This window comes from Tachysurus vachellii, chromosome 19 (genome assembly GCF_030014155.1).
Source record: "Tachysurus vachellii isolate PV-2020 chromosome 19, HZAU_Pvac_v1, whole genome shotgun sequence".
Taxonomy (NCBI): Eukaryota; Metazoa; Chordata; class Actinopteri; order Siluriformes; family Bagridae; genus Tachysurus; species Tachysurus vachellii.
In genome coordinates, this window is record NC_083478.1 from 20,068,712 (window position 1) to 20,096,012 (window position 27,301).

Below are 27,301 nucleotides of genomic sequence, written 5' to 3' on the forward strand. Positions count from 1 at the left end.
GGCTCCCCGTGACCCGAGGTAGTTCGGATAAGCGGTAGAAAATGAGTGAGAGTAATTGAATTACGCTTTGCGGCTTCAACTCACCTCACTATAGTCAATTTTAAAAAGTTTTCAATGAAACCTTTTTTATTATCGTTTATCGATTTATTTCATGTTCGTGTGTGTTATAGTATGGTGACGGATTTATTTTATATTGATATGATACTGGTGATGTCTCAAAATATAAAATTAATTCAGTTAAATCACTTAGTACGAAGAAATTACACTGACTTTCTGACTTTGAAGTTATGTTTGGCCATCGTTGTATATCTCAGTTTTAAAGCTTTCAGTTGTATTTCTATAAAATCCTTACGCCTATAGATTATTTGTATAGAACCACAGAAACTAACGACTAAGTAGAAACGATTATGGTCTGTGACTCTCGATAATACACAGCTGTATTAGAAACGTCTCTCATCTGCAATAAAGTTGATACTACAGTAGTGTTAATTTCGTCAGACGAGACGATACGAAATATGTTCATCAACAACCTTTTTTTTTCATGACTAAGACGAGACGATGACAAGACTGCACCACTGTCCAAAAACGCTGACTAAGGCTAAATTAACATGCATTATTGTTGACGAAAAAAGACGAGACGAAAATGTTTTGTATAAAATAAAAACTAAGATAAAATCTCTCTTCATTTTCGTCTACAATTGTCTCTGATTTTTCATCAGCTGTTACGCCTTTAAAATATTCAGCACGAGTTCGCGGCTGGGGGGCACGGTGGCTTAGTGGTTAGCACATTCGCCTCACACCTCCAGGGTTGGGGGTTTGATTCCCGCCTCCGACTTGTGTGTGTGGAGTTTGCATGTTCTCCCCGTGCCTCGGGGGTTTCCTCCGGGTACTCCGGTTTCCTCCCCCGGTCCAAAGACATGCATGGTAGGTTGATTGGCATCTCTGGAAAATTGTCCATAGTGTGAGTGTGTGAGTGAATGAGAGTGTGTGTGTGCCCTGCGATTGGTTGGCACACCTCCGTCCAGGGTGTATCCTGCCTTGATGCCCGATGACGCCTGAGATAGGCTCCCCGTGACCCGAGGTAGTTCGGATAAGCGGTATCCGATGAAGCGGTGAGAGTGAGTTCGCGGCTTCGCACTGTTTCTCAAGTTACAGGTCTCATAAGCCTGTGGCTGCAACACGAAACTACTGAACACACAACACCCAAACGACGACGACGACATGCTAGGTCGAAGGAAGAGGCTCGATATTTGGTCGCATTTTAAGTACAATGATACTGACAAAAAGTCAGAATGTGTCATCATAACTGACGGGAAACAGACACGTTTAACATTTGCATTCAACAAAAATCATTCAACAAGTGTATTTTGTCAGGTAATTACGACATTTAACCAATGTTTGAGATGTGAAACACTTTTTTTACTAAAATGTTTATCAGTAATAATCTTAGTAATAATGTGTTATTTTAAAAAAAAGACTACAATTTTTTGACTAAAACTAGACTAAAATTAAAAGACTTTTAGTCGACTAAAACTAGACTAAGATACCTTGAGTTTTCTTTTGACTAAAACTAGACTAAAATGACGAGACGTTTAGTCGACTAAAACTTTAACAAAAAAAGATATGTGAATGACTAAATATGACTAAAACTAACAAGGACATTTGGCACAAGACTAAGACTAAGACTAAATTAAAAATAGGTGACGAAATGAACACTATACTACAGCAGCTCTGTAGTGGCTCAAAGTAAGAGTCACTACAGAGTATTATCTGTATTATTTGTTTCCATATCACATAAACAAGTGGGGAAAATGATTATAAAAAGACACCAAGACATTCGCAGAGTTTTTTTTTTTTTTGTCATTTTATTTGCATTTATATTCATAACTTGCTGTTCTGTACTGATCAGGGTTGCCAGATCAATATAATCCCTCAAAAGCAACCACAAAATATCTCTGTTTTTTTAAATTCCAAAACCACTATCTATTATTATATTTTTATATTATTGCTTAATGCACTGTAATAAAACTGCACACAGATACAGGGCCTTGCATAAGTTTTCGTTCCCCAACAACCCACAGTGTTATTGAAGGGTGACAAATGAATATAGCTGAACATTTTTTTTCAAAGTATTCACTCTCTTTACTGTGAGTGAAGCCCTGCTTTATTCCCGCTGCCTTCAGAAGTCACATAATTAATTACATTTATGTAGCTGACTTGCGTATAAATGAAGGTCTGTGTGATGTGAATAGAAAAATATTTAATTATTGGAGAACAAACGTAAACAATCAGCATCGTTAAGACCAAAAGAATCAGATATTAAAGATCTCACAAACACATTATTACAAGATGGAAATAATGTGGCACAAATCTGATTTTACACACACACACACACACACACATGCATACAAACACACTCATACACACAAACACTCATGCACACACTCATGCACACACACTCATTCACACACACTCACTCACACACACTCACTCACGCACACACACTCATGCACACACACTCATGCACACACACTCATGCACACACACACATGCACACGCACTCACTCACACACACACTCACACACCTCAAGGTATTCAGCGCTCACTTCTTGTAACCCACTGAACACTGAGTGGTTTGTAGAACATCACCAGAAACCTCGTCCTTGGGAAAAGTAGCAAACTGTGCTCAAAAGTAAAGACACCCTGAGCTCCCTGACATGCAGGGGAAAATTAAACAGAAGAAATGAACGAGAGATTTTAAAGCAGCGCTGTGAAGCATGAGAGGATAGACAACCGACAGAACAAAGAAGACTTTTTCTTCGCTGATACAGAACACGAGCGAGAACAGGATGTTTTCCGATTTAAAAATCTCTCTCACGGACGTCTTCGGAATAATTTACCAGCTTCTCCTCTTTGAGTATTTTCTTCCTCTCAATAAACCTTCATGGATGGTGACAGAATTGCCACCCATTTATTCAAAAGGCCACAATGCTTTCACACCCTGCATCGGTGTGAGCGAAAGGTCCGATCTAAATATAGCCTCCATGCTGAGCATTCACAAAAAGATTTAGCAGGATATTAAATTTGGAAAATCGTTCCACGGAATAACGATAACAGTCGTGTGCGTGAGCAGCCGAGCCAACAGCTCCAAGGTGCCCTTTTTCAAAATGACCATTTTGTCAGGAACAAGATAGAGGGGGACAGATAAGATGAAAAAGAGAGAAATCTTTACAAAAAAAATCTTACCAAAAAAAATTAAAAATAGAGGTGATTCATATCCAAACGTAAGAGGAGAAAAACCTGAAAAATTCTCCAAAAATTAAATAACATTAAAATAATAAAACAGTAAAACAATCATTTTAAGTATACACTCATCTATTTATCTAACATTGTCCTCCTTCATGCATTTCAGAACAACACCCCGGGGCACGTAACCGTCCAAACTTCAACCAGAAGTCGTCCTGCGCTCGTACCAAAGCTTCTTCGTCGATGTACACCGCCGCCCTCCTGGCTGTGAGGTAGTACTGCACCTTCCTGAGGCTCCAGCCGAGCACGTACATGAGCAGGCCGCACACGGCGGCTGTGGAACGACCCACGCCTGCGTTACAGTGCACATACACGCTGTGACCGTTTTCTAACAACCCGTAGAGCAGGTACACAGCCTGGGGCAGCATCCGCACACGTCCTGCAGGGGGAGACATATACAGCAAGAATTTTGTTTTTATTTTGGACTTACAATTTTGGAAACAGACAAGCAGATCTGACAACCAGCATTACATTTTTAAATTCTTAAATTTTAAAAACAAATGATCTCTCAGAAATCTGGCAAAATAGCGTCTTCTTGTTTTACATCATCCCCGAGTACAAAAAGCGAGAAAAACTTAAACATCACAGGTTTAAAAAAAAAACCCAAGAAGCCACAAAATAATAAAATTATGATTACAACAATCACAAAAAAATATTCCACGAAATCTTAAAACAACTGTAATATTAAATAAAGCCCCGTCCCTTTCCTATTCCTGAACAGACATGAATATGCAAATTAGCCACTGGAGTCATCCCAAACCCACAACTTTCTCAAACTACAAAAAAAAAAACAACAACAAGACAATGCAAAATGAAGGCGTTATATATATATATTTATTTACTTGAAGAAAAACAGATTCCTGTCCATCGAGATCATAAAACGACAAGATTGTTGAGAATAAGAATGACGATGAGTTCAGTTAACGATTTTTCTTTTTTTTCTTAGCCACATTAGCTTAACACTTCAGACACCGGATCGATTTCTAACCCTCGGACTGTTTGTAAAACACTTTCCAGCATTCGCTTCAGAGCGGTGCGACGCCTAAGGTTGGAGTTTAATAAAAAAATTATGCTGTAGTTATCGTGTCAAGAAAAAAATCAAATATAATAACAACTCCAAGCAATATCCAGCTCTCTGTGGTGTAAATAGAGAGCGCTGTGCTCTCGGATGCCTTTTCCAGTGGACAGGGAAATAATCTAATAACCTTGTGTTAGTGCGGTAAGAGATATGTTTAGCCCTGAGTGTGTTATGAGTGTGTTTATCTTTTATCAGACATGCTGTGCTAACTCCTCCTAGCTTCCTAACGCGCTGTGTTGGTTTTTTTTTACCCGTGAGTAATACTCAGATATCAGTTCTGCCGTGTAAACAACGCCAATGGTCTCGGGTTAAAACCAGGGTCGAGCCTCACTGAGGGGGTGTGAACGCAGGTAGAGGTTGTGCCTCAGATGATTTTAGTGTTTAGCTACGCATTAGCGAGTCCTACAAGTCAAATCTTCAGTGTGGAGGATAAACGGCCAGTGTTTTACTCATCTGACACCCAGGATAAAAATATCGTAGCGAACAACACTAAGATACAACATTTTATATGTTGATGGACGACGATCAATAAAAAGATAAAATATATCATCCACATCTGGCTAGTTTTATTTCCTTCTAAGCAAGAGAGTTCTAAAGTACATTAAAGCTTGGTTTTGAATTTCATTTCCTTTGATTTTTAAACATATCTTTATCATTCGTGCTTGCTAATACAAAACGTGACAAGCTCAAGCTCAACGTGACAAGATGGGAAACGTCATCTATCCTCACGTCTATATATGCCTCACTATTTAGAGTGGCGAGGTTTAAGTTAAAATAAAAAATTACCTACAGACTAAACCAAAAGTCAGTCAGAAATTAGTTCATTCATTCATTCATTCATCTTCTACCGCTTATCCGAACTAAGTCGGGTCACGAGGAGAATGTGCCTATCTCAGGCGTCATCGGGCATCAAGGCAGGATACACCCTGGACGGAGTGCCAACCCATTGCAGGGCACACACACACACACACTCTCATTCACTCACGCAATAACACACTACGGACAATTTTCCAGAGATGCCAATCAACCTACCATGCATGTCTTTGGACTGGGGAAGGAAACCGGAGTACCCGGAGGAAACCCCCGAGGCACGGGGAGAACATGCAAACTCCACACACACAAGGTGGAGGCGGGAATCTCTGGAGGTGGGAGGCGTACGTGCTAACCACTAAGCCACCGTGCCCCCCTCAGAAGCTAGTTGGTCTTCTTTTTCTGGTTGTTACAGGCAACATCTAACCCTAACCCTAACCCTAACCCAGACCTGAAATCTGCTCGTCTGATTATAGCGCATGTGATAAAAGCTGCTGTGATTGTATCTCTATTAACAGACGCACCCTCAGTGCTCATGTCAGGGGTCGGGATCCAGACATAAGCCAGACCACAGTCTCTGTACAGGTGCATCATGGTCTCCGGGGTCATGTTCTCATCGGGGTCACGCCGGCAGCCGTGCGAGTTGTTCCTGACGTCCCACTCGGTCTGGAAGTTCATCACAGCCGTGACACCCAGCTCGTGCTTTAGCTTCAGAGTGACGTGCTCGACACGCCGGGGGCAACTACCCAGCCATACTCGGGGCAGGATCCTGCAGGGAAGGGTGGGGTTAGGTTGGGGCAAAACAAATTTAAGATTTTCTCAACTGTAAAGCAAATTCAATGTGACGGATACAAACAAATGGATCAAAGGAGTCTTTGGATCAATCCTACAGCCCACATGGTCCATGTTTCTTTATTTACCCACCCAGATATTTAAACGATTCCTGCAGTACATGTTGTTTTTCCTTGCTTTTTTCTGTTTAAAATCACACAACCAAGAATGACATGATTTTTGCTTTAGGCTTATCCTATGCTGAAAATGTTTTTGTTTGTTTGTTTGTTTTTTATTCTGATGGACATGGTCTCTTCCACTGGACACAAGGACTCACTGAACAGAAGATGAAATGATGTCCTGACATGATCAATGATGGCCTTCATGGTGAGATCTTAAACGAACAGCTCTGTGAGGGAAAATCTTTTAGAAGAACGATGTCCACGTCTCTGGTTCAGTTCCAGAGGCTGGAAGAATCGATGAAGCTGAAAAAAATCTGTCACCTGTATAAACAACTCAGGAAACACTGACTAGTGATTTTGGAAGAATATATTCTCAAGAAAGTTTTTAGTGGAAGATTTTCCTGTGATATTTATGCTAGAACTTTCTTTTCCTATGTTTTCTATGCTAGCACTTTCTTTTTTCCATGGTTTCTATGCTAGCACTTTCTGTTCATGTCCTTTCTATGCTAGCACTTTCTGTTCATATTGTTTCTATGCTAGCACTTTCTTTTTCTGTGGTTTCTATGCTAGCACTTTCTGTTCATATTGTTTCTATGCTAGCACTTTCTTTTTCTGTGGTTTCTATGCTAGCACTTTCTTTTTCTGTGGTTTCTATGCTAGAAATTTCTTTTTCTGTGGTTTCTATGCTAGCATTTTCTTTTTCTGTGGTTTCTATGCTAGAAATTTCTTTTTCTGTGGTTTCTATGCTAGCACTTTCTTTTTCTGTGGTTTCTATGCTAGCACTTTCTTTTTCTGTGGTTTCTATGCTAGAAATGTCTTTTTCTGTGGTTTCTATGCTAGCATTTTCTTTTTCTGTGTTTTCTATGCTAGCACTTTCTGTTCATGTCGATTCTATGCTAGCACTTTCTTTTTTCCGTGGTTTCTATGCTAGCACTTTCTGTTCATGTCATTTCTATGCTAGCACTTTCTTTTTCTGTGGTTTCTATGCCAGCACTTTCTTTTTCTGTGGTTTTTATGCTAGCACTTTCTTTTCCTATGTATTCTATGCTAGCATTTTCTTTTTCTGTGGTTTCTATGCTAGCACTTTCTTTTTTCCGTGGTTTCTATGCTAGCACTTTCTGTTCATGTCGTTTCTATGCTAGCACTTTCTTTTCCTATGTATTCTATGCTAGCACTTTCTGTTCAAGTCGTTTATATGCTAGCACTTTCTTTTCCTATGTATTCTATGCTAGTACTTTCTTTTCTTTGTACTGTAGGCTTCAGGCTGTACATTTTGTAAAGTCTACGCAGAGTTTTCGGGCAGTTTGAGATTTTTCCCAGCATTGCAGATTATTTCATCATTTATTTACAGAATTATCTAAACCAGGACAGAGAGCATAAGGTACATTTAGTCCTAATCACAGTGGGTTTATTAACTTTATTATTTAATAATTTAGTACATTTTAAACGTCTGATCACATCATTTACATATAAAGAGCCTATTTTTAAATTAATGAGCTTTTCTTCAAAAAAAAAAAAAGAAAGAAAAAAGTCCAGTGCTTTGGGCCAGACACCTTATTAAACTATTTTTTCTTTTAATCACATCAGAATAAAACATAAACCTGCTCTGTAGCCATTATCGGTGTGAGATTTCTCTTTAAAAACCTATTAAAATATGCAAATGAGGTGATACATTTAATTACAGTTAATTTTTGCATATTAAAAAATGCACTTTTCATCTGTTTTCTTTTTTGCTCAAACGTTCAGATATCAAATGAGAAAAATGTTTTAATTTCTTGGAAATCTTTTAAATGTATGAGAAGAATGTATGCGGATGGAAGTATTCAGATAGACGTTATAAGTTATATTTGGAGAATATATTAAATATTAAAAACAGAGTTAAAGCTAAATCATGATTTTTTATTTTGAAGGAAAGTTTACAATTTCTAAAACTTAAAAAAAAATAAAGAGAAAATCCAAAGATAAATCTTATAAGAATGCAGCTGCTATTAATGCATTTTTTTTTTGTATTCCTTATTTTGTAGTGCTAAGCTACATCAATCTTTTTTTTTCTCCTCAATTCTCCTGACCAATCAGATCACAAGTTCAGGAATCAAGCCTGATCAAAGTACTGATGGAACTTCATCTCGTCAGCCGACATTACACCAACTGTTAAACGGTAAACTAGGATAGAACTAGTTAGGATTGGTACTTGGAGTCATGGTCGACATGGTTACTAATGTTACATAATTTTTTTCCCCGCCCGTTTCGGTAGAGAACCCCGTGCTGACATTGTAGCTAATCTTTCTGAAGGAGGACAGAGTAAGGAAAAGTGTTTGACTGGTGAGGAGAGTGATATTTGAACAGAAGAGAGAAATGGACCCTTGAGGAGGTGAGGAAGAGGAGAAGGACGCACGGTGCACTCGATGGATAGAATATGGAGGTATTTTTAGAGCCCCAGAGGACAGTCAGAACCCCGGCTACACCCCCTCCTGTAATCATCTCATTTATCTATCTGTCATCGTTTCTCAGACAGACAGAGAGAGAAAGATAGAGAAAAGAGACAGAGACAGAGAGAGATAGAGCTACAGAGAGAGTGAGAGAGAAAAGAAAGTCAGTGGGCGGTGGAGAAAGAGAGAGAGAGAGAGAGAGAGAGAGAGAGAGAGAGAGAGAGAGTAAATGACAGGGATGCAGATTGGACATTTAAAAGAAATAAAAATTCAATTCATCCTCGCTCCATTCTTCCTCCACTTCTCCTTCTCACTGAGGCACAGCGATCTCTTTAACCTTTTCCTGCTCTTTTCTAATGATGTTCTCTCTGAATCTCTGAGCTCAGACTCCCGTCATTACAATCAGGAGGTGTACACGGTGTACAGAATGAGACAGACATGAATGTATCCCGACCCAGAAGCTCTCATATTATACGAACGTTTTTCCAACTAGATTGAATTTCAACTCAATAATTCCTCCGTCCACAACATCCTTCGGTGTAAAAAGTGAAAAGACCCAAGAGGGCTTCTGATTGACATGTAAAGAAACCAATCACAGATTGTTTTGTTCACCGTCATTGTTTAGGGGTGTGGAAATGTAAAGTCCCTACAAAAACAAACCTGTGCACAAATGTTGATCATGAATCATATAGTGAACTACACATCATTTGGAGAATCCAGTATTTAGCTGATCCTAATAAGCGCTATTTGTAGGGCTCATAGACACAATGGCTTCCTTCTTCCATGAGGGTAGTAGAGGGTAACGACGGCTTTGTTTCCACGTTGGTTATTAAAAAAAACCCTGACCCACGTTTTCTGGAAATTCTGCACTATCCAACCGACCGGACGATGATTCAGAAACTCCTGAAGTGTTTGAAATTCCGTGTGCCGTAAGCGTCAGACGTTCAGCAGACGGTCTGTGGGCGTGACGTCTGACCCTGAGACTGTCACCATCTCTCCATAATGACTTTATAGCACTTCCACTACCTCAAGCACTATAACGAATTCCGTTCAAGTAAATAACACGGTTAAAGAGCCCTCGAGATGGTCACAGAGATTTACGAAGCTAGAGGAAGCTGACAAGGGTGTGTTAAAAACAGAAAGCACATTGATTCCCCTCTCTCTCTCTCGCTCGTGAGCAAGCGCACACCTGCGGCACTTTCTACACCCTGATCGATTTAGCCTCTCTAACACATTCAATTTGGCCTTTCTCCAATGGATTTAGCCAATGGCATCCCATCACGAGCTATTTATGAGCTCCCTCAGCAAACAGATATATTCTGTGTCAAAACTGTTCGTGGGTACAATCTGTTTTTCTCTCTCCATTCATCACATTTATTAGAGGACTGGGCTGCAGAACACGTTCCCCAAATTATTACAGGCTAGACAAAGAGAAGCAAGGGTTCACTAGATGCCATTACACATGTCAGGTGATTCAGGGTGCCATTATTTTTAACTAAAGAGCTGTTTGATTGTGTATCCTGCCCCTGCCCTCAGTCCGGGTCAAATCCACTTCATGACCCCGGGGTCAACTGAAGTGGAAAAAGCTTTGTTGTTCCCTTTTTTCTGTATATCCTTTTAACATCGAGGTCAAAGAGGTAAAAATTAGCACTAACAGCTATAAGAGGAACAAAACAGGTGCTGCTACGGGAAAATAATAAACGACGGCGTCATTATGAAGCTAAAATGGTGAACGTTTGGTCGCTTTCACACTTAAAGGTGGGGTCTCTGTTGTTTGAGAAATGCTTCAGAAAACCGCGTCGGGCCGCCAAACAAAACAAAAACAAAACTAATGTGTAGCCAATGAGCAGAAAGGGGCGTGTCTTGTCAATATGGACGGAGAGAGTGTTCAGTGCGTATGTGTGACATCAGCAGAAAGCGGTTTTGACATTGACATGGAGGATAAAAACAAAGAAAGAAAGCGAAGAAAGGCTTACGATAAGGTAAGAAGTAGGACGTGTTAATATAGGATCAGCTTTCCAGCGCTGGAGAGAACTGAAGGAGCAGGAAGGCCTGCGATGGGACGCCGAGGCACTTTTTTCCTTCTCGATAGGTGAGTAACGTTGGTTTTGTTTTGTTACACAGAACTAATATATGTTTTTGTCCTTTACATGATTATACTTGTGTGTCATTTTTGCTTGTTTGTTTATCTGCAATCGTATTGTTCTTCCCTTCAGCTATGATAAAGACACATTTCTTTCCATTATTTGCTTGGGTTGCGTATGTACATATGTGTGGGCGGAGCTATCAATACAGGGGTGGGACCCATTTGGGTTAGGGGTGTGTTTGTTTTGGTGATTTCAAATGTTAACATTGGCTTTTAAACAATGGAAACCCCACCTTTAAAGTCTGAATTGATTCTGTTCTTGTTTTGGGGCGGAGCTTATTATCACAGCTTTACTTCTGAAATGCTGACACTGGAGACTCCTTCTATTCTTTTATGTGTTTAGTAACAAAACGTTTTAGATTAAACAATAACATTTCAGGACAGATCAGAAATGCATATAGTTTTACATAGTCAGAAAAAATATCGTTTTTAATTCATTTCTGTAATCTTTAAGACTCTTGTCATATAAAGAGCAACGTTGTCTTTGTTTTCTTTTCTTTTTTTAATAATGATTTCTGCTCTGCTCTTGGGCATCAGGATCGCTGGATAAGAGTGACACTACAGCATCGGAGAAGCGCTTGATTTCTACATCCTTTCACAGAAGCTGAGAAAAGTCATTCAGTATATTGGGTGGAAATGAATCATTTGGGAAGCAGCCGGTAGCAGAAGTGAAGCCGTGATGCCTCTGTGTTGCATTCTTGCAGTCAGTAATTCTCTACCCCTTGGGGCTTAATTAATTTTGCACTATAAATTAATATACATGCAAATTTGCACATTACAAAAAGCAGCCAGAGAGAGAGAGAGAGAGAGAGAGAGAGAGAGAGAGAGAGAGAGAGAGAGAGAGAGAGAGAGAGAGAGAGAGAGAGAAAGATAGATAGAGAGAGAGAGAGAGAGAGAGAGAGAGAAAGATAGAGAGAGGTTATTATTTCTTCTACTTCAGGCAAAAAAAACAATGATTAGTTGAAGATTATTTTCTTCTCAAAAGCTTTACAAATAAAAGACGACAGTTTTGCTGAAGAAACTTGTCAAAAGTCAGTGGCATTGAACTGCAAACAAGGAAACAGAAAACCTTAAAGAGGATAAAAAAAAACAGATTTCTCCAAAAAAAAACAAAAAAACACTTTTCTGAAATATTGATATTTTAGCCTTTTGGAAGCGTCACTATGATGAAAAATTCCTCCCTCTTTGCATGCAGCCTTCCTGTAGAACAACCTCTAAAACACACATGTTGGCGGTTGAGATAAAAAAAAAAAGGAAAACTAATCACTGACTGTTAAATGCTGACACTGAAGACTCCTTCCAAATATGTTAGCGAACTTCGGCACATCAACAATTCTACAATTTTGTGTGTTATGTAACAAAGCATGTAGTGAATCAGCGTTACTATAGAAACAATAGTTATATGGATATTTATCCGTTTATTGTTTTTAAAGTTTAGATATCGTCACTGTCGGGCGGAAACCTCGTATGTCCAAATTTGGTCAATTCCATATTTTTTCACATATCGATGCTATTGGTCAGTCCCCACGTGGGTCTGTTATTTTTACAAGTTATTAACCAATCTAAAGTCTTGAAAATAGCTTGAGCGCAAATCTCATAACTCCATTGGACACTTCAACTGTCCACCTCTTCCTCACTCCGCGGGAGAGCTTCGCGGCATATTTCTGCTCAAGAAGAGTCGCAACGAATCAACACGTCTTCTGAGGTAAATGTCTTCAAAACACTGGGCTCAAAGAAAAAAAATCTTGACCCCCGCTAGTTCTGGTGCTCGTCTGAGGACAGGAATTTAGCGCAAGACAATCCACTGCAACGCGGACTAAACCCTGTCCACTGAAAAATAACGGTTTTGGAGATACGAGGATTCTGCCCGACAGCGACGATATAGTTCTGTCAATCATGGATCTGTTCTCTTGTTCGTCAAAATAAAATTCACCATTCAGACTTAAAATCCTCAGTAATCACAGGAAGTACCATGAAGACTTGTGATGTTAATCGACACACAGAACAAACCGGATGGCTGTTACATCTGATACTGACCAAACGATGACCATCGTTTTCTAGAAGGTTCTGTGGATCAAAACACAAACACAAACACACTGTTCTAATATCTCAGACTCAGAAAAAACTAATCCTCACTGTATTTCTATTTTCATCCTCAGATAAGTTTCAGTACCTAATGACGCCTCAGTCACATCTCAGGAGATCAGGACGGGCGAATCGGCGTCTAATCACCTCTTCGAGCTCATGACATTTTCTGATAATAAGCAGCAACTGTGGATCATTACAAATCTGAACAGCCTGAGGAAAACTCCAAAGAGGCAAACAAAATAATACCGTGTACTATAATGATCTGACTCCCTGGATGAGACAGTAACAAGGCTGTTTACACTGCGTTTTTAAACGAATCATCTTGTTCTTCCATTATTACAAAAAAAAAAAAAAAATATATATATATATATATATATATATATATATATATATATATATATATACATATATATATATATATATATTTCAGAGTTCAACTGGAAGACGAATGAATAGAAGCGAAAAACGGAAGGAAGGAGGGTTTATAGTTAATTTGAATGGCACACACACACACACACACACACACACACACACACACGTATTGTATCTTGGAAGCTGAATGAAAAGAGATTTCTAAGAAATGCTTTTTTATAGTTAACCTTTTGTCCTTTCCTTTTTTTCTCTTTACATCCGTTGATTTTAATCCATCTGTACAAACCTGAACTGAATGTCCTTCGCTAAAGCCCCCCCCCCCAGACACATACACACAATCCCACAAACCAGCAATCCTTTCCAATCATTTCTTTTCATTCACTTGTGAATATTCATGAGTGAGTATTAATGCTCTAATGCTGACGTATTAACGCACTCGACTTACACATGAGACACACAAACACACACACACACACTTTGTCACATATTTTTTCAATCAGAAACTCAGGTGTGTGACTCCCTGCCCTCCACTGGAGAGCTGCGACCCTGGCAGAGTGCTTTGGAGTGCTTTAGAGAACATCGCTCGCACTCACAGCTCTTCTATTCACGAGGAAATGAAAAAGAACGACTTCAGACAGAAATCAAATTTTACACAAGTGATGTGAACCTCGACTGTTCTGAAATCTATAATTTACTTACTTAGTTACTGGGATTTTATACATGCATTAAGTCTATTAAGGGTGTTTTACCGCATGCTGCCTTTAGGAGTCGCTGTTTCGCCGTTTAGATGTCACTTTGGCATTGTCATCTCTGCTAGCTTTGCCTTTTATGGCGCTTTGTGGGTGGGGCTAAAAGGTGGCATGAAAATGTTTGGTATTTTAAGAGTGATTTTCCTTTCACAACATTCCATTACATAATTTAGTTTAGTAATTTATATACATTTTTTAAAAATATATATATTTTTTTTCTTAACACTTTCCTGAATACAAGCTGTAGAATCATAAAGGCTGCAATCTGATTGGCTCACTACACATCTGTGTATAAACACTTTTCAGGAAAAAATACAGCATCTTCTTGTAAACCTGTTCAAATCAAGCTCACGGGAAATTATTTTGACCAAACTGTTTCTGTACCAGCATCGACACCTGAGGAGAAATGAAATAAAGTGTCATTGGCGATGTGTTTACACACTTGGAAAAGTGCATGGCCTGTTGTCCGGCGACGCTGAAGTAGAAGTCTGTTGTGTGCTTCATCTCATCCGTGTGGCCGCTCACCTCGATCCAGTGACCAATCGGGTTACAGTACGCACCGTCCACCATGTTGCTTTGATCGTACACTAACTCCCGGTCGTGATGTGGGCCGTTACCTGGAGACACGGTAAACCATCAGTAGACATTAGAAATAAAAATAAAATTCTCTTGCTCTTTCTTTGTATCATTAAACGAAATTTGAAACATTTTCTCTGACTTATAATAACTGTATTTTATGTATTGCAGTTTTAACAATCACAGACCCTCTTTATTAAGGATCTGGATGCAGATTTAGGTTCCTGAGGAAACCTCCCCGGGATGACATGATACAAAAGGGATGCCATCTTCCTTATAATGTAAAATTAAACAGGACCCAATTTTAAGACTGGCAATGTTTTGTGACCCCTATATATATATATATATATATATATATATATATATATATATATATATATATATATATATATATATATATATATATCCATGACAGATGTTTTCGCAGTGCCTTGGCATTTACTTGCATTGCTCTTGCTCGATATGTCCAGCACTCTTTCCACCATTTTATGATTTGTGTTTATGTCTCCCTCCATTGATACGTGTGCAGGAAGCGAAGCCGTAGGCTCGCACTGCGAGACGAAATCGTATTTACGGAAAATGTCAAAAAAAATGTCATGTTCGTTTCTTATCATGTTTCTTCTGTCAGGCGTGAGAATGCAAGCGAATACTTAAAACTTTACCGGTATTAAATATTTACACTCAGGCCATCAGTGTGCTGTGACACTGGAATGTGTCAATGGTCAATGAGTCAACGTTACCTAAAGTCATGATGTCATGTGACCAACCTGAAGAAGACAAAATCGATGTAATGCGAAAAAACAGAGAAAACTCTCAATGAGAATCAGGCTATGTTCCTTTTAATGAGAAGCCTAAACATCCAGAGCTTTAACTCTATCTTCTAAATGCCTCGCAATCCCAGTTCAGTCCTGACTGAGTGTCTCACTTCATGATCTTCAACACAGGAGGCAGCAAACATGGGGTTTTGATGTCCTGACTGCCAGAAGGAACTGAGATTCATTTTCTGTCCCACATTTAGAGTTTAGACTTTAGAGCCATGTGGTGTGCAATCAAGCATCATTGTTTTCTTAAAATGTCCTAAAGTGTGCTGCAGCATGTTGAAAAGGAAATCACAGCATGCCAAGAAACAGAGAAAACAATCATTCTAGTGCAAGAAAAAAAAAATTATATATATATACGTACAATACAGTTCAAGCACACCATTAAAGCCATTTAAAATGAGTGGGCTGCTGAAAAATGAACAAACCTGACAAAATTAATTGAAAGTCAGTCATTGTTGAGGTGCAGAATAACTGACGTCAGTAGAAACCGGTCTGAGAGACAAAAAAACATCAAAATCTGTCAGTTCTTTTTGAACTCTGTGCTTTGTGAGTGCCAGTGATAAAATATGCTGAGAAAGTCAAAGCAGATTCAAGTTAAATTGCAACAGGACAGAAGGATAAAGTGTGTGTGTGTGTGTGTGTGTGTGTGTGTGTCTGTGTGTATACAGTATGTGTGTGTGTGTCTGACTCTCTGTCTTGTATGGGCCATCAATGCCATCTAGTGAGAAAGACGGTCCATTACATTACATCTGCTTCTAAAATTATAGTAATGTTTTATGTAATATTTTAGAATTTACTTCCATTTTATTTGATTAGTCTGTGTGAGTCAAGTCCAGGCTCACTCATTCACTCACTCATTTTCTACCGCTTATCTGAACTACCTCGGGTCACGGGGAGCCTGTGCCTATCTCAGGCGTCATCGGGCATCAAGGCAGGATACACCCTGTATGGAGTGCCAACCCATCACAGGGCACACACACACACACACACTCTCATTCACTCACGCAATCACACACTACGGACAATTTTCCAGAGATGCCAATCAACCTACCATGCATGTCTTTGGACAGGGGGAGGAAACCGGAGTACCCGGAGGAAACCCCCGAGGCACGAGGAGAACATGCAAACTCCACACACACAAGGGGGAGGTGGGAATCGAACCCCCAACCCTGGAGGTGAGAGGCAAACGTGTTAACCACTAAGTCAAGTCCAGGCTGTTTATGACATTTTATGAAAATGTCATTTGAAAAAATTCCAGTCGGGGCAGTTGTAGCTCAGTGGGTCAGACATTGTGGCCTCCGTAGAAGGTTATGAGTTCAAATCCCATCTTATCTGCTCATGTTAATATAAAAAACCTGGATAAATATAAGTGCCTGTAAATGTAACTGTAACATGACAGAGTGTGTTGTTACAGGTAAATAATCACTGACAGCATAGTGTGATGTGGGTTTTTGTGAAACAAAGAATCATCTTATTCCACAGCTATCTGCCAATGTTTATGTTTATGTTTTTATATATATATATATATATATATATATATATATATATATATATATATATATATATATATATATATATATATATATATACATACATACATATAAAGATATAATATAAAGATACAACTACACCATTTTTATCCGGTAATAGTTACCATTCATGAACAAAACAAGTTAGTTCCTGTTATTGCTTACATTATAGGAGCTGGTTAAAGTACAGGGAAAAATCAGAAAGTGTAATCTCCTCTTTCCTGAAGAAAGTTTGACAGAAGTTCAGAAGTTTTACAGAAAACACTGATACTGGAGACTCCTTACAAACGATAAATAAACGCCGCCTCAAAGAACCGCTACAACTTAGTCATTACCTTTTGACCAATCAGAATCGAGAATTTAGTTTAGATTAGTTTAGTTTAGAAATAAATCTTAATAAAACTATCAAATACCTTCCCATATATAATTCCCATCAATCCGCTTAAGGAACTTGAACCAGAATTTGTGTGTGTACGGTTCGCTGAGTTGCACTTCCCCGAGCCACAGACAGGGGTCGCAGCTGGACGCCAGCGTCCGCGTAGGTTTCATCGCTACTGCGTTCTGTGAGTCCCAGTGGCCGAGTTCGGGACGGGATCCACACACAAACACCTCGATATCCGAGCGCTCGGAGCTCAACACAACCCCAAACCTAAACAAAAGCATTCTCGGTGAAATGAACAAGAGCTAAAGCGCCTAAGACTCTCTCGATAAAATTTTATTGAAGTAGGATTCACGTCAATTTTTCCCCGTCGTGTTTAACCTGCTGGTTGTTCTCGAAAGAGCCGACTCTTTTAGGTGAGTCGACACACCAATTTAACGTGCTAGTTGTTCTCGAACGAGCCGACTCTTTTAGGTGAGTCGACTCACCCATTTAACGGACCGTAATCACGCATTTTGATAAGAAAAACAACAACTCTTATTCATTCAAATGCATTTTCATTCAAATGCACGGTAAAGTGATACAATACAATATGAAAATATGCAAATATCAACAGCTTTGTCTAGTTTTTATAAAAATGTAGTAATGATTCGTTTGGTAGTCGTGAAATAGAGCCGAATGATCTGACTCACTGTTCAGCCAAAGACCCTTCAGAGAGGGTTCACTCTAAACTGTTCCGGGTTAGAACCACCATTTATAGGTCACAACTGAGAGAAAATGGATTGTCCTAAATGCAGCTAAAGCACATTTTTATATATATTTATACTTTATATAGCACAACTTTATAAAACAGTGTCACAGAACAACTTTATGCCAATCCAGATATAGGTTTAAATTGATCCCATTGAGCAAAAAAGGCAAAAATTGTTGAGGAAAAACTATCCGAGACCTCACGAGGAAGGACCTGTGTGAGGAAACAACGTACACATGCTGGGTCAACATCTGGAATATAGTCATCAAATGACCACTGAAGAATACAGTCAAGTGTTTTTAAGTCAGGTGTATGAAATATAGTTTATAACTAGTTTATAGATTTGTGACACCAGAGATATGAGTTAAAGAAGAAAAAGGGCAAGACTGAGGGAGAAACTACGCTCGGTGTTTTCTGTTCGATCACAGAAGATTCATGCAATCGGTGAAACGTACAGGACCGTTTACGAGATGGCATGTAAAACAGCAGACGTTTGTGGTCGCTGATTCTTGTAATGTTTAAATGAATTGATGGTCTCTGTACAGCCAGTTGGGGGGCACAGTGGCTTAGTGGTTACCACGTTCGCCTCACACCTCCAGGGTCGTCGACACCTGCCTTGTGTGTGTGGAGTTTACATGTTCTCCCCGTGCCTCTGGGGGTTTCCTCCGGGTACTGTGGTTTCCTCCCCCGGTCCAAAGACATGCATGGTAGGTTGATTGGCATCTCTGGAATATTGTCCGTAGTGTGTGATTGTGTGAGTGAATGAGAGTGTGTGTGTGTGCCCTGTGATGGGTTGGCACTTCATCCAGGGTGTTTCTTGCCTTGATGCCCGATGACGCCTGAGATAAGCACAGGCTCCCCGTGACCCGAGGTAGTTCGGATAAGCGGTAGAAGATGAATGAATGTACAGCCAGTCAGTATGCTCATGTTAAGAAATAAAACACCAGTCAAAGTTGATAAAATATCTTTTTATTCAACACAACCAAAAACCACATGCAGGTCTGGACTATATAATTTCTCGGTTAATCTCCAGATCATTGGTGCCACAACGCTTGGTCAGGCAAACACTTTTCCTTCTTCTTCAGCAGCAGCAAGAGTTGCCAAAAACAAAACAAAACAAAACCAAAACAGTCCATAAGGCCTTCATTGGGTTTATACAAACACAAAAACTTGGCTTTGGGATTGAAGCTAAAGCAGTGCTTCTGAATCCCAAACGTTAATCCAATTCAGCACTGAATGTTCTTCAAAATGTAACAGAAAGCTCAAAGACACAAAAAGGAAGTGTGCATTGATGGAAATGGTCTTAAAAAATTCTCTGCACTTAGGTGAAAGGATAGCAAGTTATTATTACCCGACAGATTAACTGCACATACTTGTAAAGCCTTTATAAATGAATGTGACGATCCACAATCTAAACCTTTTCATTCAACATGCACTTGTGAACTTGGACATGGAGATAGAACACATTAGATATGTAAACCTTTATGTTAGGAGTGTTTACAATATTTAAGAAGGTGCTACATTATGTTTCTTGACACATATTAAGTGCTTGTAGAGTGTCATTTAAAAGCCCTCATTTAAAAGCCAACAAAAGTGATGAATGATGATAATGATGCTGGTCTCTGGGTTTATACCAGGGTCCAAGCATTAGAGAGTTCAGTAATGTGCAGATGAAAAAAAAATACATATGGCCAACATGCTTTGACAGCTCATACTGTGAGGAAAAAAATGTGTATTTAGATGAAAATTGCAAACATATTTGTGCAGAATTGCATGATCCTAAGTCAACACTTTCATTCATCAATCATCACTTTTTATTATGCAGAATCATGGGGTATGAGTGCTAGTTTAGGATCAGCTGCTGGTCATCAAAATGTCATGTATTCAAAAACAAAAAAAAGACCACAGGGTCTTCAAGTCCTGGAGCACCCTCTGCCCTGTACGTCCTTGTGTTTTCCCTGCTCCAGTACATCTAATTCAACTCATCATTTAATTAAGAACTCTTCCTGAGTTTGGGTTCGAGTAGGAGGGAGGTGACTTCCTGAGTAGGACAGATGAAACACCAGTAACAGGGTTGGGAATCTGTGCAATAGATTTCTAACAATAATTGACAGCTGGTGGCATGGTATCACCACTTAAATGTAATGAAATCCATCTCTCTTTCACCACTGGCTCCATTGGTGCTTATCCTGAAAAGACGCCTCCTCCTGTATGGGTCTTGTCCAGTCGTTTTAACTGGAACATATGGACATAATGTGACAGCACTTGATGGAAGCGAGTAAAACTCCATGATGTTTAATTCCAACAAATCAAAATACACAGCTTAAGGCTCTTCATTGGACTCTATTAGACCGAGTTATTTTTGTCATTTTAGTGTTACCTCTCATGGGCAGAGCAGCTCTAGAATATACCAAACATTTTTGTGAGAAACAAGGCAAACTATGGATATCTTTCTCAGTGCACGTGTCATTAAAACTCATCATAAACCAAGCAATTGTTAGACTTATATACCATATATATATATATATAAAAATCTTAACTCAAAAAAATAATCTCTTATGTACACAGCAATGGATATTATTGATTAAAGAGGTTAGGTAAGGTAGCGTTATAGCACTTTCACTCTGATTGTTATTGTTGACGTTATAATACTGGCTTGAGGACAGAACGGAGTGATCGCCCGCCTCGGGTAAGCTCCCTGGTTGTGCACATGCACGGCAGCGGCACGGCGTCCACCTGTTTATGGACCTCGTTATACGGACAGCGTTTCAGGTGGTCCGACATGCTGGAAATGTCCGCAAACTCCCATCGGGTCACGGGACTGAAGGCTGTACTGAATCGCCAAACCTGCAACAAAGGCGTGTTACATGTTGAAGCACTATGTTTACTTATTGCGAAACATTCTTATAGATAAACAGCATTGCCAAGCAAGGTGGTGCTTGCTGGTGTGCTGATCCATTCCTGGCATAATTTTCAGTAAAATTACCTACATGTCTTACACATGGTTTACTGAAAATAAATGGGGAACCAGGTATAAATATTACAGAACACTAACGAAGAATACATAGTTAGCTACCCAACAGTACCATAAAGTTAGGTACATACTATTGGTAAGGATAGAAGGATTTTTACTAGAGTAGTAACGTCAATAAATTCCTACTATTACTACAGAAGCTTACCATTTACTACATCTAGCATACCATTGCAATTTGAAACCAGTCCTTTTATAAGGGTCATGTCAGAGGAAACAACTATGCAAGGGAATCAACAGTGGTCACTACACCATTAATAGGATTTAGCTCTAAACACGGCCCCGACTGTGTGACATATGGCCTACCTTGTCTTTTATCTGCCAAGATCGCCTCCCATCAGGATACTGCCTTTTTTCCCACTGTACCACCACCATGCCCCGTGTCTGCAGCAGACTTGCACATACATCCCTCATGGTACGTGACACCATGGACAGTTGGCACAAGCTGAAGCCATCCAGGAACTGTGCCACATGCTGCAGGATCTCAAAGGGTAACGCGCTCAACCGATCACAGTCAGGTTCTGTTACTGCATCCATTATGGGCTGAATCCCAAATGACCTGAGGTATCGGTCATGGACGATCTTTGCTCCCTGCCTGGATGGGCAGAGCCTACGTTGGGAATAGGTGCAGCCATAATAGGCGAGTGGGCAGCGGTGTTCCATCCAGCCGTTCAACCCCGAGTGGATGTCTCCGTGGACGTTGCGGAAGTGTGAGAGGAACTCTTCTCTGCGAAACAGCTGGCCACATTCAAACGTGAACATAGAGCCTTCACGTGGTGCCCAACTGGGTCGTGGCACCAGCTGCTCCATGGTCAAATCTAATCTTAAAGTACAAAAGGGACTAGGCTGTGAGAGACGGGGTGCTGCTCGGTCGCAAGCTGAAGCTGACGCCACCTCACCAACCATGGTGCTGGTCGCTAAGATGGCAGCAGGAAAACTGAAGGTCTGAGTGCCAAAATCAACATGTGAACCTCCAAAGGCATAGACGGTGTCAGAGATTCTTCGGGCACGTGGTGACTCCTCTAGGCAAAAAAGCAGAGCTGCAGCTGTGAAGTCAATCTCACCAAGGCCCAGGGGGTCATCCTGCGGTTCCTGCTCTAAATCGGACGTGTCCACAGCTTTATCCTCCATCTTACAACGATGCTGTCTAGGTGGAAAGCTCTCTGTAAAGCAACCTTTCCGCCCGTTAAGTGCAAGAGGCATGAAATTGCGGAGCAACTGAAGGTTTTGGAGTTTTCTCTCAAAAGCCTTATCTTCAAAGTCTAACACTATAGATGGAAGCACACTGTCCCTGGGCACAACCAGTTCCTGGGCATGCACAGGTGGCTGTAAAAGTGGAGCCTGGGATCTGAATGCCGCCTGCATTGCAATCTCATGTCTCACTTCTGGTCTGTGCGTAAATAACGGACCAACAAACTCCCAAGAACCACCATGCTCCAAACACACATCTATCTCAGCTGGTTCCATAGTATGGTCCTGTGATTTTGTAGATGCTACAGCATTGTGACAATCATTACACAAACTTTGCTCATCCTCATCTACTAGACTTTTTGAAGATTCTTGACAAAGTTCTTCACTAATGTGGCAAGGAGGTTTGTCCTCATCCCCAGAATCAATTCCACCAACTGCCCCTAATTCAACCTCATTTTCAGATGCACTATCCTTCATTTCAATGTCTACATGTTCAACAGTATGTGGCTGATGGATTTCACCATTGGGCTCACTGACAATACAACTGGGCTCAGAGCCTTTGACAGCATCTCCAAGCGCACCAAGAGCTAAGACCAAGTTTGTTCCCAATTCCATGAAGGTTTGGTGGTGTTGAGGCTGCAACTCCTCGCTTAAACCACACACTCCACTGGCTATTTTATCAGAGTTGGATCCAGTGGCTTCCTTCTCAAGTAAAACTTTATGTAACTCCCCATTTAATTCTGGCTGCAATGCTAAAACACTTGTAGTCGGACACTGTGTGTCTGAGGCGTTGAGGTGTATCAGAACATTCAGAGCAGCAGACAGGCTTTTGGTTGTCTCTACTGTGGTTTTGTACAACTCACCATAATGCTCCTCATTCATCCCATTAATCCCATTGCTGATTATATCTTTCGAGCAACTTAACACAGATTCCTCATCCATGAATTCCTCAAGTGGCATGATGGGAACCATAACATCTGCAATTACGCTTGGCTTTTCCCGGATCTCTGCAAGCGGTGGTTTTCTCTCAGGGCAATTTGTGGGTGCAAGAGACACAAGTTTGAGCGAGGCCAGCATAGTGCGCTGGTCCTGCAAGGCAAGAGCCATGTCTAGCTGTTCTTCCTCATCTGCTTCCCGACTCAACCTCTCGTAGGAACGGTAGTCCTCGTCATTCACTGGCCACCGGTTCCACTCCATGGTACAACATACCACGCCAGCCGGACACACCTCAAGATGCTCCGCCATCTTGGCACGGGCCAGCACGAAAGGGCAGCCGATGCTGTGGTTGAGGCATGGTACCCTCTCTAGTGGGCACAGCAACCGATGCTCATCTGACTTGCAGTTGTGAAAAACAGCACCGCAAACCATCGGGCAGGCAAGGAGGTCACAGGAAGTGCCAGGCTCAGGCTTGACCATGCACCGCCGGCTCACACATGAAACGCAGTGAGTATGGAGCTCTTCCATGTTCAAGAAGGCCAAAGCAGGGATGTCTGCAAGACAATAAAAGAGCAAAATCTTTGTAAAATTTTAGTTTGGGGCAAATGACTCTTCAAATAATACCCTTATTGGAATTAATAAGCACATGGGTATCATGAGACAATTTCTCAACGGTTCTAATGAATTTACTTTCATTTATTTTTACTTTTTTTAAATGTGGGATGATTTCTGACAGCCTACTGAATGTACTGAAATTATTATGTCTAGAACATAAATACATATTAGTAACCAAACCAAAATCAAGCCAAGCCAAGTTATGCAAAACCTCGTGATCATTCTAGGCCTTCAAACATCAACTGAAAACAAAGAATTTCCCTCAAATAAAATGACAGATGAGCCAATTAACTTATAAAAGTGTGATCAATGACAGCTGCATAGAGGCTTGAAGATTTTAACTGACCCCCCCTAAAAGCCCTGGAAAGTCTGTTTTGTTTTTCTTTGCTCATCAAGTCCACTAAAGTCCACTGATAGTGGACTTTAGGAAAGACCCCTCAACACTACTCCCCCTCAGAATATATAACAGCCCGGTGTCATCTGTGGAGGCCTTCAAGTTTTTGGGCACTACCATTTCCCAAGATCTGAAATGGAAGTGCAACATAAACTCCATCAACAAAAAGGCCCAGCAGAGGATGTACTTTCTACGCCAACTACGGACGTTTGGTCTACCACAGGAGCTTTTGATGCTGTTCTACACTGCAGTCATTGAATCTGTCCTGTGCACATCCATCACCATCTGGTTTGGTGCAGCAACAAAACAGGACAGAAACAGACTGCAACGCATGGTAAAAACAGCGGGAAAAATAATTGGTGCCCCCCTGCCCACTCCCCAGGACTTGTACGACACAAGAACCAGAACCCGGGCAGGAAAAATCACCACTGACCCTTTGCACCCTGGACACAACCTCTTTCAGCTCCTCCCTTCTGGCAGCGCTACAGATCTTTGCTTACTAAAACTGCCAGACATAGGAACAGTTTCTTTCTCCAGACAATCACCCTGATTAACACCTCACCATAATTATATTCCCTGCTAAGTACTGCATTATCAGAACTGTCAGTCATCACATCATCTATATATTACACACTACTGCTGCTGTATATTGTACAAAAAGCATAATATTGCACTATATTGTTATTTGCACTCCCACACTTTATGTACATAACTGATCGTTCATATTCTATATTCATATTTAATACTCATTCTGTCTATATTGTATCTCATCGTCTTGTATAGTTTGTATAGTATAATGTTATTTATGTCTGTATTGTATAGTATAGTGTTATTTATGTCTGTATTGTATAGTATAGTGTTATTTATGTCTGTATTGTATAGTATAGTGTTATTTATGTCTGTATTGTATAGTATAGTGTTATTTATGTCTGTATTGTATAGTAGTGTTATTTATGTCTGTATTGTATAGTATAGTGTTATTTATGTCTGTATTGTATAGTGTTATTTATGTCTGTATTGTATTGTATAGTGTTATTTATGTCTGTATTGTATAGTATAGTGTTATTTATGTCTGTATTGTATAGTATAGTGTTATTTATGTCTGTATTGTATAGTATAGTGTTATTTATGTCTGTATTGTACAGTATAGTGTTATTTATGTCTGTATTGTATAGTATAGTATAGTGTTATTTATGTCTGTATTGTATAGTATAGTATAGTGTTATTTATGTCTGTATTGTATAGTATAGTGTTATTTATGTCTGTATTGTATAGTATAGTGTTATTTATGTCTGTATTGTATAGTATAGTATAGTGTTATTTATGTCTGTATTGTATAGTATAGTGTTATTTATGTCTGTATTGTATAGTATAGTATAGTGTTATTTATGTCTGTATTGTATAGTATAGTGTTATTGATGTCAGTATTGTACAGTATAGTGTTATTTATGTCTGTATTGTACAGTATAGTGTTATTTATGTCTGTATTGTATAGTATAGTGTTATTGATGTCAGTATTGTACAGTATAGTGTTATTTATGTCTGTATTGTACAGTATAGTGTTATTGATGTCAGTATTGTACAGTATAGTGTTATTTATGTCTGTATTGTATAGTATAGTGTTATTTATGTCTGTATTGTACAGTATAGTGTTATTTATGTCAGTATTGTATAGTATAGTGTTATTTATGTCTGTACTTTTGAGAATCACAAACAGCTGGAACCAAATTCCTTGTGTGTGTCAACACACTTGGCCAATAAACTAGATTCTGATTCTAATTCTGATCACTTACACACAGTTTGATTAATTATAAAATGTTTTCTTCTTGTTGCTGCATTTTATCTCCTGTTCAAACATGTCAGGATAATCAGAAGACATGTCAAATACAAAGAGACTGAAACATACCATTTCAGCTGATTCTGTCAGACCAGTGACATTTCTACAAATACTCAAGAATTTGTTATTGTCCAATGACAGCCATTTAAAATGATATGACTTTACATGAATAAATCTACAGTAATTAAAAGTTTTTCGAGCAAAAGAAAAATCTCTTCGATCATAAACATTTAATGCATATTTAATAAGACTTATTTCTCTGATCCGTATATTTGATGTGACAAAATAGCAAAAACATTTACACATATTGAAAGTTTGCATATTTTCTTTTGTTAGAATTAAATTCATTCAAATATATTTAAAACCCTCACCCACCTCATTAACATTAAACATAAAGGATAAAGGAGCTTTTAAATATGCTGTTTATATCAGTACTTTTTAATGTGTATCCACTACTGAGGAGCAACATAAATAAAAGCTAAGCTAATTATGCTAATGTTATGATTAGCAGGAACTCGTTTGTTTTGACTACAGCCTTTGCTAGCGAGTCGAGATCTTCATTCAAAAACGTCATTTCTTTTCCAGGATGAATAAATCTTAGGAAATCACCCCTTTGCAATTTGCACTCTAAATCGACACGACAAATACAATTTCTCAAATTTGCAACGACGACGAAAATAAAGCTGATCTTTTTGCAAACCAGTGAATATTTTTAAACCCACCCTATTCGGATAAATCCCGCCCTCCTGCACTACGATTGGCTGGAATGTTAGACACTCAACAGACTGACTCGTATTGGAGCGCGAACTGACCAATCAGAGCGCAGGCTGTCAGTCGATTGTTTAGCAGGAGCGAAGGGGGTTTGTCGATAAACGGGTGGTCAGTTAGTTAGCAAACTTTCTGGCTACAGAACTGATAGAAAAGTGTCTTTTTCTCAGCGCTCACTTACTTAGTCAGAAATGTCAGCTAGCTCCGACTGTTCCGCGCTGGTACTCGGTAAATGTTCGATACAAATCAAACACTTTGTTTTTTAACACAAACCACCATCATTACTCGTCTTGTGTCCTGTCTTTTAATCTTCTGCCCCCTCCCTTCCACTGAGACGCGCGTCGATGTCGCCATCACGTAATCCTACGTCCGTCTGTATGTCAACGCGCAGGCATAAGCCCTGTAGCCTGGCTGTATGGACATGGAAGGCCAATGGGGTCAAACGCTCCCCAACCAGCCCACCCTCCACACACACATCCCACTTCACCATCACCATCACCAACACCGCCCAAGAAAAAAACAAACAAAAACAAAAAACTTAA

The 27,301-nt window shown here is 39.7% G+C and overlaps 2 protein-coding genes across 2 annotated transcripts; both read right to left on the reverse strand.

Annotated features, from left to right (window-relative positions):
• Window positions 1-1,899: 1,899 nt before the first annotated feature.
• Window positions 1,900-17,634, reverse strand: epm2a (EPM2A glucan phosphatase, laforin). The gene is made up of 4 exons (XM_060893959.1): window positions 17,271-17,634; window positions 14,374-14,548; window positions 5,719-5,963; window positions 1,900-3,685 (listed from the first exon to the last, which is right to left on the reverse strand). Exons 1-4 carry the CDS (start codon window positions 17,518-17,520, stop codon window positions 3,384-3,386), a joined length of 972 nt encoding a protein of 323 aa, XP_060749942.1. The 5' UTR covers window positions 17,521-17,634; the 3' UTR covers window positions 1,900-3,383.
• Window positions 17,635-18,940: 1,306 nt separating this feature from the next.
• On the reverse strand, window positions 18,941-27,139 carry fbxo30b (F-box protein 30b). The gene is made up of 3 exons (XM_060894076.1): window positions 26,941-27,139; window positions 21,325-23,699; window positions 18,941-20,834 (listed from the first exon to the last, which is right to left on the reverse strand). The coding sequence occupies exons 2-3, from the start codon at window positions 23,671-23,673 to the stop codon at window positions 20,631-20,633; spliced, it is 2,553 nt and encodes an 850-aa protein (XP_060750059.1). The 5' UTR covers window positions 23,674-23,699; window positions 26,941-27,139; the 3' UTR covers window positions 18,941-20,630.
• Window positions 27,140-27,301: the final 162 nt, after the last annotated feature.

What these genes read in the sequence shown, in the direction of transcription:
- epm2a (XM_060893959.1), bottom strand. Translation starts at nt 17,520, where the DNA reads ATGCTTTTGTTTAGGTTTGGGGTTGTGTTGAGCTCCGAGCGCTCGGAT. An exon ending in TGGGAATTATATATGGGAAG is followed by an intron (nt 14,549 to 17,270) that starts GTATTTGATAGT and finishes CCGTGTCTCCAG; the next exon opens with GTAACGGCCCACATCACGAC. An exon ending in CCCTGACATGAGCACTGAGG is followed by an intron (nt 3,686 to 5,718) that starts GTGCGTCTGTTA and finishes CTCCCCCTGCAG; the next exon opens with GACGTGTGCGGATGCTGCCC.
- fbxo30b (XM_060894076.1), bottom strand. Translation starts at nt 23,673, where the DNA reads ATGGAAGAGCTCCATACTCACTGCGTTTCATGTGTGAGCCGGCGGTGC. An exon ending in CTTGGCAGATAAAAGACAAG is followed by an intron (nt 20,835 to 21,324) that starts GTAGGCCATATG and finishes CCTTTGTTGCAG; the next exon opens with GTTTGGCGATTCAGTACAGC.